At 39.8% G+C, this 10,713-nt stretch overlaps 1 protein-coding gene across 1 annotated transcript in view; it reads left to right on the plus strand.

The window, feature by feature from the left end:
• Nucleotides 1–10,505, plus strand: part of LOC139471317 (GRB10-interacting GYF protein 2-like) — a 48,015-nt gene extending 37,510 nt beyond the window's left edge. The window contains exons 27-30 of the mRNA XM_071253624.1: nt 1,043–1,139; nt 2,773–2,819; nt 3,640–3,762; nt 7,356–10,505. Of these exons, the coding sequence (XP_071109725.1) occupies nt 1,043–1,139; nt 2,773–2,819; nt 3,640–3,762; nt 7,356–7,556 (468 nt within the window). The 3' untranslated portion in view covers nt 7,557–10,505. The remainder of the gene's footprint in view (nt 1–1,042; nt 1,140–2,772; nt 2,820–3,639; nt 3,763–7,355) is intronic.
• Nucleotides 10,506–10,713: the final 208 nt, after the last annotated feature.

The following is a 10,713-nucleotide window of genomic DNA, read 5'->3' on the forward strand; positions in this document are numbered from 1 at the left end:
AACTGACTACCTCTTAGCATTAAACTTTGGACATGTTCAAATCTCAGCTAATCTGAGTATTATATGTGCTAACACTAGCACTTTGAGCATTCACAACGTGTATGAAGGCTAGCACTTTATATTTACATCTTCACTGTAATCTTCTCCTGTCTATAATGATCCACAAAGTCTAGTTTCTCTTCAAGAGATATGGGGGCAGTTAGGTAGCCTAGTCGTTAAAGCGTTCGTTCGTCACGCCAAAGACCTGGGTTCGATTCCTGACATGGGTACAATGTTTGAAGCCCATTTCTGGTGTCTCCAGCCCTGATATTGCTGGAATATTGCTAAAAGTGGCGTAAAACCATACTCACTCACTCACTCACTCACGAGATCTGTGGGGCACTGGTGCACAACTTGTTGTGCTGATTGTCTGCTGGAATCCATATTAGGACCCATTGTGTTCATGGTGTTTTAAGTGACTTTAAGAATAGCTCAATCACACTACTGGCCTCTCTAGTGGGGTAGCCTTGTGGTTAAAGCGTTCGCTCATCATGCCAAAGACCCTGGTTCGATTCCCGACATGGGTACAATGTGTGAAGCCCATTTCTGGTGTCCCCCGCCATGATACTGCTGGAATACTGCTAAAAGCGGCGTAAAACCATACCCACTCACTCAAGACATCTGTAGTGGGTAGCCTAGTTGTTAAAGGGTGCGCTCGTCACGCCAAAGACCCGGGTTCGAATTCCCACATGAGTAGGATATATGAAGTCCATTTCTGGTGTCTCCCACCGTGATACTGCAGGAATATTGCTAAAAGTGGCGTAAAGCCATTCTCACTCACTCAAGGCGTCTGTATAAGAAAGCAGTTTGACCCTCTCCACGAAGTGTACATTAGTTTCTGATGGACGTAGCGGAAGTGCAAGAAATTTCAAATGTATTTGTACATTTATACATTTGATATCACAGAAATTTGAATATTTTGTGCATTTTATTCTTATCCTGATATGGTTTTATTATGGTTATTGTTATTGTTGTTTGATATAAGAAATAATTTGTGTTGCAGGATGCTGTGCACAAGATGTTTCAGTTAGCAAGGCCTGTTGACGATTTCACTCAGTGGTGTGAGAAGGCACTCGCAGGACTCGCATCGTCAGTGGATGGTAGGTCATGTGAAAACTTGCCTATGTTAATCTGGGGAGTGGGTGACATGGGAGTTACGTCCCTTTGTCATGTCAGGATCCGCTAATTGCAGGCTCATATTCCAGGTCCACCTTGAATCTGATCCCTGCTCATGGCTTTTACCGAAGCGGGACACATCTACTTTCTGTGTCTTTTGCTCTTTTCCTCACGCTTTCAGTTGACATGACATTATTTAAGTGAACTGCTGGTGAAACTGAAAGCAATAAAACATACACCTCACTCTTAAAGATGGGGCGGTGGGGTAGCCCACTGGTTAAGGTGATCGCTCTTCACATTTAATAACCGGGTTTGATTTCCCCACATGGGGACTGTTTGTGAAGCCCAATTGTGGTGTCTCCCGCTGTGATATTGCTGGAATATTGCTAAAAGGAGCTTTAAACCACTCACTCACTCACTCACTCTATCACACACTCACTCACTCACTCACTCACTCACTCACTCACTCACTCTGTTATAAAGGGTTCATATACTAGGTTCACCTCTGACATCATCTATGCTGGTATCTTTCATTGAGATTTTAAATGTCTACTGCCTGTATCTCGTCATTCAAAGTCATTTTTCTCTGTCACATTTTTAATCTTAGAATATGTGTTAATTTAACTGTAGCTAAATTTGACACTAATTGCCAACACTTGAAGGGAGGGTGTAAATCTGGCTGGGGTCCATGCAGGTAGCAAAGGTCCCCATGGACCCCAGCATGGTGATCCACCTTCAGCTGCTGTATCGTTACATAGAGTGATATCTGAAGGGATGGTGTAAATCCGGCGGGGGTCCATGCAGGTAGCAAAGGTACTGTAAGTCCCCATGGACCCCAGCATGGGGATCCACCTTCAGCTGCTGTATCGTTACATAGAGTGATATCTGAAGGGATGGTGTAAATCCGGCGGGGGTCCATGCAGGTAGCAAAGGTACTGTAAGTCCCCATGGACCCCAGCATGGGGATCCACCTTCAGCTGCTGTATCGTTACATATGGTGATATCTGAAGGGAGGGTGTAAATGTGGCGGGGGTCCAAGCAGGTAGCAAAGGTACAGTAAGTCCCCAGCATGGGGATCCACCTTCAGCTGCTGTATCGTTACATATAGTGATATCTGAAGGGATGGGGTAAATCTGGCTGGGGTCCACGCAGGCAGCAAAGGTACTGTAAGTCCCCATGGACCCCAGCATGGGGATCCACCTTCAGCTGCTGTATCGTTACATATGGTGATATCTGTTTTTGGTTGTATGCTAGTTATTATCTGTGATAGTCCAGTTATTTTACTGTACATCGATTTTATCTAAATATATGTATTCTTAACGTAAAACTTCTCTTCACGATATGGCTGAAATATTGCCGATGTGACGTTAAATATTAACTCACTCACTCACTCACTCATTGTTCTTTCCCTTCCTCTTTCAATTATGACTGGAATCATGTTCACTCTCTTAGTTTCAATTTCGGGTTTGAATTGTGAGAAGTGTGAACAAAACCAGACTGGAATCCCCTCCGAAGTTCTTGTAACGAGCAACTTGTAGGATCTGTTGCTTACAATGAAGGATGTGTTTTGGAATATCACTTTGTTACAGATGTTTATTCAACAATTCTATTTTTCAGTTCCAACATTCATTGCCTTTCTGCAAGAGGTTGATTCTCCATATGAGGTAGGAATTGTGGTCTGTTATCATAAATAAATATTAAAGAAGTTGACATCCATAAGTTCTCTTCCTTATGTGTATCACTTCTAAATGCCTTTCAAAGACTTGATCCAACATCAAGATGGAGACGATGAAGTATCATTCACCTGATGAAGGAGTAAGCATGTTCTCCGAAATGTTGTGTTCCTCATGATAAAAAGTTGACATCCATACATTCTCTTCCTTATTATCATAAACATTGATACAAGTCCTACTTTGTATCCGTTACTGGTGCATGGTGGGATCAGCTGCTTGGATCCACCAGGTCCTACAAATCTCTGTATTGTGATGCGATGACTCGATTATTTAGAGGCCACCATGGTAGAGCTGGTATATTGAGTGTGTTAAACAACATACGGACATTCATTAGTTTTAGTATGCCATGTGACTGAAATAGTATTCCTGGGGATGTTGAACCCAACTCTCTCACAATGTCCATGCTTGCCGTAAAAGGTGACTATGCTTGTCGTAAGAAGCGACTAACGGGATCGGGTGGTCAGGCTTGCTGACTTGGTTGATGCATGTCATCGTATCCCAATTGTGTGGATTGATGCTCATGATGTCAATCACTGGATTGTCTGGTCCAGACTTGATTATTTACAGACCGGTCTATAGCTGAAATATTGCTGATCGCGGCATTAAACACTCACAATGTGTGTCTATTATTGTTTGATTAAGGAAGGTCTGATTTGGTATGAGACTCAATTTGGCAGACAACTCCTGTTATAACAGATCTAAGTCTCTGAATGAATCACTTGTATATACTTTTAGATATTTTGTGCCGCAGGTCCATGATTATGTGAGGTCGTACCTGGGTGAGTCTGGTGCTGCAAAGGAGTTTGGTCGGCAGTTCCTGGAGAAACGGAGCCAGTATAAGCAGAAGGCCAGACTAGAGAGACAACAGGAGGAGGTGGGTACCTGGCTTGTAGCACTGACACCAGGAGGGGGTGGGAAGGGGGGAGAGGGGTACCTGGCTTGTAGCACTGACACCAGGGAGGGGGGGGAGAGGGGTACCTGGCTTGTAGCACTGACACCAGGAGGGGGGGGGGGGGACCTGGCTTGTAGCTCTGACACCAGGGATGTATCTGACACTAGGAGGGGGTGGGTAGCTGGCTTGTAGCTCTGACACCAGGGGGGTGGGGAGGGGGAGGGGGGGGTACCTGGCTTGTAGCTCCGACACCAGGAGGGGGGGGGGGAGAGGGGGGGGTACCTGGCTTGTAGCACTGACACCAGGAGGGGGGGGGGGGGGGGGGTACCTGGCTTGTAGCACTGACACCAGGGATGTATCTGACACTAGGAGGGGGTGGGTAGCTGGCTTGTAGCTCTGACACCAGGAGGGGGTGGGAAGGGGGGTAAAGAGAAGAGCATTTTGTTACAGGACAGTATTATACCTGTTATTCACAGGACAGTATTATACCTGTTATTTACAGGACAGTATTATACCTGTTATTCACAGGACAGTATTATACCTGTTATTCACAGGACAGTATTATACCTGTTATTTACAGGACAGTATTATACCTGTTATTCACAGGACAGTATTATACCTGTTATTTACAGGACAGTATTATACTTGTTATTTACAGGACAGTATTATACCTGTTATTTACAGGACAGTATTATACCTGTTATTCACAGGACAGTATTATACCTGTTATTTACAGGACAGTATTATACTTGTTATTTACAGGACAGTATGTATTATACCTGTTATTTACAGGACAGTATTATACCTGTTATTTACAGGACAGGGCCTAGATTTTCGAAACGATCTTAGCCCTAAGATTATTGTAAAGTTATCGTAAGGAAATCGTAGGCTATCGTAGCCTATTTTCGAAACTATCGTAGCCCTAAGATATCTTAAGTTTGTCGTAAATCTAAGATAGCCCTATACCTGTCGTAAGTTTATTTTATCTTCATCCAAGATGGCGGCATACTTTTCCATAGATATTGTGCCAAACAACTAGTCCGCTTACGTTCAAACATTGACATTTCATTTTGTAAAACTGAGTGATTCAAATTGACACTTCGAAAACACGAAGAACGCATCAAGGATTTCACGTCAAAAATGTTCTTAATCGCGACAGCGATACACATAACTGTGGAGTCGATAGCTTACATTATTTTTCTATCCGAGTCCATGCTGAAGAAGTGTGAAACAACATACCTTTTCGATAATTTGGGAAGGATAAAAACGGAAGGTGTCGGCGGGCTACAGTAATGACCGTGACCTTATTGATAGTTTAGGGGGAGCTAATCTTAGTTCAAACTCTAGTTGAGAGTGGTTTCCCTTTGTATTCGCCCGGGACACCTTGCTCAATGGTACAGTTTTCATAAAGCGCAGAGTTCCGCTGTTATATTTTCTGAGTCGCATTTGTGTCAATGCTTTAGTCTTTATTTTCGCATTTTATAAAATTGTATCAATCTATATGCGTAAAAACAACCATAAAGGTTTCGCATAAGTTTTTACATCTAAAATCGTGTTGGACGTGTGGTTTTAATAATTGAATTTTAACTATACAGTGTAGTATTTATTGACTTAACAAGGAAATACATGTGATCAAATATTTGTATACAATATCTAATATTTTTCTTGCAAAAGTAATTGTAATTTGTTTCGTTTTAAATTCAATACCTACGTTATCTATATCCTCTTGAAAGACAAATATTTGATAAAAAGTGATTAAAAACTGTCTGTTGAACAATTGCATTCTTTAAAAACAGGTGATTAACGGCATATAGATGTATTCCCTTATAAATATAACAATTTACTGAAATTTTGACAGCAAAAGTTAAGCACAGATTTTTGTATTGACAAACAAATCAAATAAAAAATGAGTTCCCATGCTCGTTCTGGTTCTCGTCAAAATGTAGCATAGATTGCACATTGTCTAAAATTCACTTTCAAATATATGCTCGCAGAAACAAAGTTTATTGAATGAAATTTACTGATCAACATAAAATACACATTTTCAACACAATAATCTTTGCATTCAATAAACCGGTTTTAAAATATTTTGATGTTTTTAACATTTAAGTCTACATCTTCCCGTTTTATGTTTAAAAAATATATAGATATACTTGAGACCATTCAAACAATAAAATCGTTGTCACGTTTAGGGTCAACGGACAAATACTAGTAAACGATCCTCAGCAATGCTGTCAGACAAGCCAAACATCATTGAACTACGTTCTGGAATAGATTTGACACATTACAAAGTATTTCGCTCCTTAGTCAGATTTAAATGAAATCAGACAAATCAGTTTATTAACTCTACTTGATTTAAAAGGATAGAAAATGACTACATTATATGTATGTTTACATTAACTTGTGGCGTGTTCAATGAGACAACATAACTTGGCAATTCCGAAATTATCTCTCTTTGCGAACGAAAATTAGTGTCATTTTAAAATTTTGAAAGAATTATGGAAATAGATAGATAGATAAAAAATAGTTTCATCATCTGAATACTTATAGCTTGATATTGTATTTAAGTCCTTGGTTAATTCGTGAAATATATTGGATACATAAATAACAAAACAAACTTAACAAGCTTAGATTGTCATAAAATCCTGCTTGTGGGTGCGCTGCTTCCTGAACAATTTTTGTTTTGAGTGTTTCCACGTATAATGTTGGTGTTTACACTAATATAAACTTGACTTTTGACATAAACACAAACATATACAGTATACATCACTGAACATTAGACTTGAACACGCATGTTAAATGCTGAACGCATATGCTGTTCGATCAAAGGTCTCGTCATTGTCATTTAGAATAACGTCCCTTACTTTCGTCCTTGACTTTGTATGCGATGTGTTTATATCATAAAGTTCTGCGCGGTCACGAGAGGACCATTTGAAGTGAAAATAGTGAAGTATCTTTTCGCACACTATTTCCATTCTAATAGCTAAAGTGTGGTAACACTATACTTATTGATTATAACATTTTTTGGCTTTGAAAAATGCTATTGCATGGCACACGAATGCTTTTTGTTTTCGGTTAGTCATGGCATCTTTTATCATAAGAACAACACGTCTACATGTAGGATTGTACAGAATTTCACTCAAATATGTGCATGTTAAACAATGTGACCTGACAATGTAATCATGAATTCCGTGTCACTTATCTATGTTGTTGTTATTGTCAGCAGCTGGGGAATCCCTGTGACGTCATTGGGAAACACCCCGCTTTTCTATCTCCAACACAAATTAGTTCTCTGTCAGAGTTACGATTGGTATCGTAGCTCTGAGCGATCTGCGACAGGTTTACGATAGTTTCGAAAATCTAACTTATCTTAGCCTTAAGATATCTTATCTTTAAACGTAAGTTGTTAAGATTTATCTTAGCTAAGATCGTTTCGAAAATCTAGGCCCAGTATTATACCTGTTATTTAAGGACAGTATCATACCTGTTATTTACAGGACAGTATTATACCTGTTATTTACAGGACAGCATTATACCTGTTATTTACAGGACAGTATTATACCTGTTATTTACAGGACAGTATTTGGGGCCCAGCACCTGCAGTCAACCCGAAGGAGGTCCGGTCCAGCAACAACAATGATGCTGAGTCGGCAGCCCGCAACAAGAACAAGAAGAAGAAGGGCAAGATGCAGAAGATTGACAAGAGCATCCTTGGCTTCACGGTCCATGCCGACCCCACACGGGTCAACGCTGGCGAGATCGAGAACGTGGACTGAACATTGGTGCTATGAAATGTGGTCTTTCCTTTACTTTCTGTTGCCGAGATTGTTGCAATGTTGGACCTGCTGTTTGCAAAGCTGGACACAGCCCAGTCAAGATTTGAGATGATATCCTCATTGCTTGTTACTTGCAACATTGTCCTCCAGATTTCAGTCTTGGCACAGATATTGAACGAGAATGGTGACTAACTGGTGTGCTAGTATATAGTGGATTGATTCAGATGACGCCAACTCCAATGCTGGTGCCTCAACAACTGATTGGCTGATGTGACTGTTCAGCAACAGACTTCTGTACCCCATTGAAAGTAGATCGGGTGGACACCACTGACTATCTGCCTGTTGGTGATGGAATATGCTTGGTGAAGGATGGACCCGGTCAGGATTCCTCCAACGCTGTGATCGGGTCGTCCCAGCCAACACATAGTCCAAACCTGAAGCAAATATCTGTGATACTAAATACTATTTTCCATCGTCAGAGGCTGCTGCACAACAGGGAAAGTAACAAGGAGGAAAGAAATCTGAAGAAAGTCGATAGTTGAAGACGACGTTGGTGCGTCATGGACCGCTTCTGCTGCTTGGTGAGACGCAACATGACAGCGATGATGCAACTCCAGGCCTCTCTTTGCCATATGTCCTGGAGGCGGCCAGTGTCCCATGTCAATACATTCTTTCTTCAATCTAATATTGAGAAGGTGCTTGTGCCTTTGTTATTTTAATTGCGTGTTGGTATTTAGTGAAAATATTGTTCCGGAGAAAACAAGTACTTAAGCACGATGAATTTTAATTGAATTTGTCAGGGATCACAATGTTAAGTCTTTATGAAGCCCAGGATAACCTGAATATTTTCTGCATTTCTTAACATACTTTTATTGTTATCGCATAATTATCCAAAACGGATACTTGGCTTTTATACAGGTTCTCTGCTTCACATAAGTTGACCGAAGTGAGATTTGTTGTTTTTTAATTATTATGTAGTTACCAGTAAAACACAATTGAAATTTAGGCTTTGCTATTCAGAGAGATTATTCTCTGTTCCATCAAGCTGCTATCATAGCAATAACCTGACTTAATTCAATCCAACATATTGCACCGAATTTAACGATCTAGATATTTATGTAACAATGTTATACTTGAATGAATTTGGGTGTTACGTGAATGAAATCCCATCGGTAATAGCTTAACGCAGTTGCTGAAATAAGAAGACAAGAATTCTGCTGTATGTTTGTCTCCAGACACGACACAGTTGACTCAGACAAAATATACAGCAAAACAAACAGACTCGGAACGTGTTGTTTAGTTTGTGATGTCATGAATATCGAGAGTTCAGACTTTCATGGATGATAATGTCGGTAATGGATTTATTGAAGGCAGTGTGTGTCCATTTACATAGAACTGCCTACATGGTATCTATTTAAATGGATTCTTACTGTCTTTTGGCTAATATTTCATCTCACAACATCTTAATAGAATCAGTGTTCAACAGATAAAGTAGTCCACTCAGGATGTTGCCAAATGTACATCATTGTAGCAGCTCATATATTAATTCACTTTGAGCGGAAATTACATTTTCAAAATGTTTATTAGAAGACTCCATCATATCTTAAATATTATGTTATTGATTAATTCTTAATGGTGTCATTCTACAAGCTTGTAAGTACCTTGAGCCAGTTCCTGGGCTGCTGTGCGTGTCAACACACGTTCCATGAAGATTCCACCTCATCCAGTAGCTAGGAGCAGAATCCCTGCTGTCACAACACTCCTATCTCCAACAAAGATGTTTCCAAGTAAACTATGCATAATGTACAGCATCTCTTGTCTGAATGATGTCAGGATTGTATTGTGTTGGAGTTCAATGACATACACAGTATACATGTCATGTTATCAGCCATTGATACTGCAAGGGTTAAAAAATGTGGTTCCGGTCTTATGTAACATTGCAATATTTATTTTTAAAATATACACCTTGAAAAAAGTTAATCACCACCCAGCCTTTGTCATATATTCCAAACTTAAGTGCATCTGTTACCATGGAATAGCTACAAAGTGCATTACATAATCAGTTTTAGTTTTGCTAATATGAGGATTTAACTCTGGAAAATTATTACAGGATCTGATATACAGACATGGCTTTTTCATGTTGCAATATATATACTACTCAAAAGAAGTTAAAGAACACCTGATTTTTTTATATGACTCTGGTTAACCTGTCATGGCTTTGACATAAACTATAGTCATTTGAAAATATTTGGATGTTCTTTAACTCTTTTTCAGTAGGAGTATAGTAAGCAGTGCTTAACTTTTTTTCAGGTGTATATGTAACTAGTCGAGTTACTTTTCTATTTTGGAATGTCTGAACCGTGGACGTCACATTACGATAGATACTTTTGATATAGTTGGCTCTAGGATGATAAAGAACACCTAACCAGTATTCCTGGATACTAGCATCTATGATCTGTAATACATAATACTGTAAGCATGTTGAACAAGTATCTCTGATTGTTCTCATGGGTCGATTGCAGAGTGTACATATTTTTTAACCCTTGCTGTGTTGATGCCTTCTGTCACACATTGTGATTTATATTTGCTAAAAGCTAGGTCTGTTTCACTGAAGTCTAAATTAAATTGGTTTTAGCTGTACTGCTTAGAAGTGCATAATATGGGTAAGATCACAGCTTTTGACTATGATACGACAGGCGTAACTGAATCTATGGCCTTTCAACAATTAGGATTCCGGTAACAAGTTCTGCATATGTAGAGTCATGTTTTCAGTGTGCAGTTTTGTTTGTGACGTTAAACTTTAACTCACTCACTCACTCAGTCTGCAGTTTTGTTTCGTCCCGATATGGCTGAAATATTGCCGATGTGACGTTAAACTTTAACTCACTCACTCACTCAGTCTGCAGTTTTGTTTCGTCCCGATATGGCTGAAATATTGCCGATGTGACGTTAAACTTTAACTCACTCACTCACTCAGTCTACAGTTTTGTTTCGTCCCGATATGGCTGAAATATTGCCGATGTGACGTTAAACTTTAACTCACTCACTCACTCAGTCTGCAGTTTTGTTTCATCACGATATGGCTGAAATATTGCCAATGTGACGTTAAACTTTAACTCACTCACTCACTCAGTCTCCAGTTTTGTTTCATCCCGAT

This window comes from Haliotis cracherodii, unplaced genomic scaffold (assembly GCF_022045235.1).
Source record: "Haliotis cracherodii isolate W230 unplaced genomic scaffold, xgHalCrac1.p SCAF_22, whole genome shotgun sequence".
NCBI lineage: Eukaryota > Metazoa > Mollusca > Gastropoda > Lepetellida > Haliotidae > Haliotis > Haliotis cracherodii.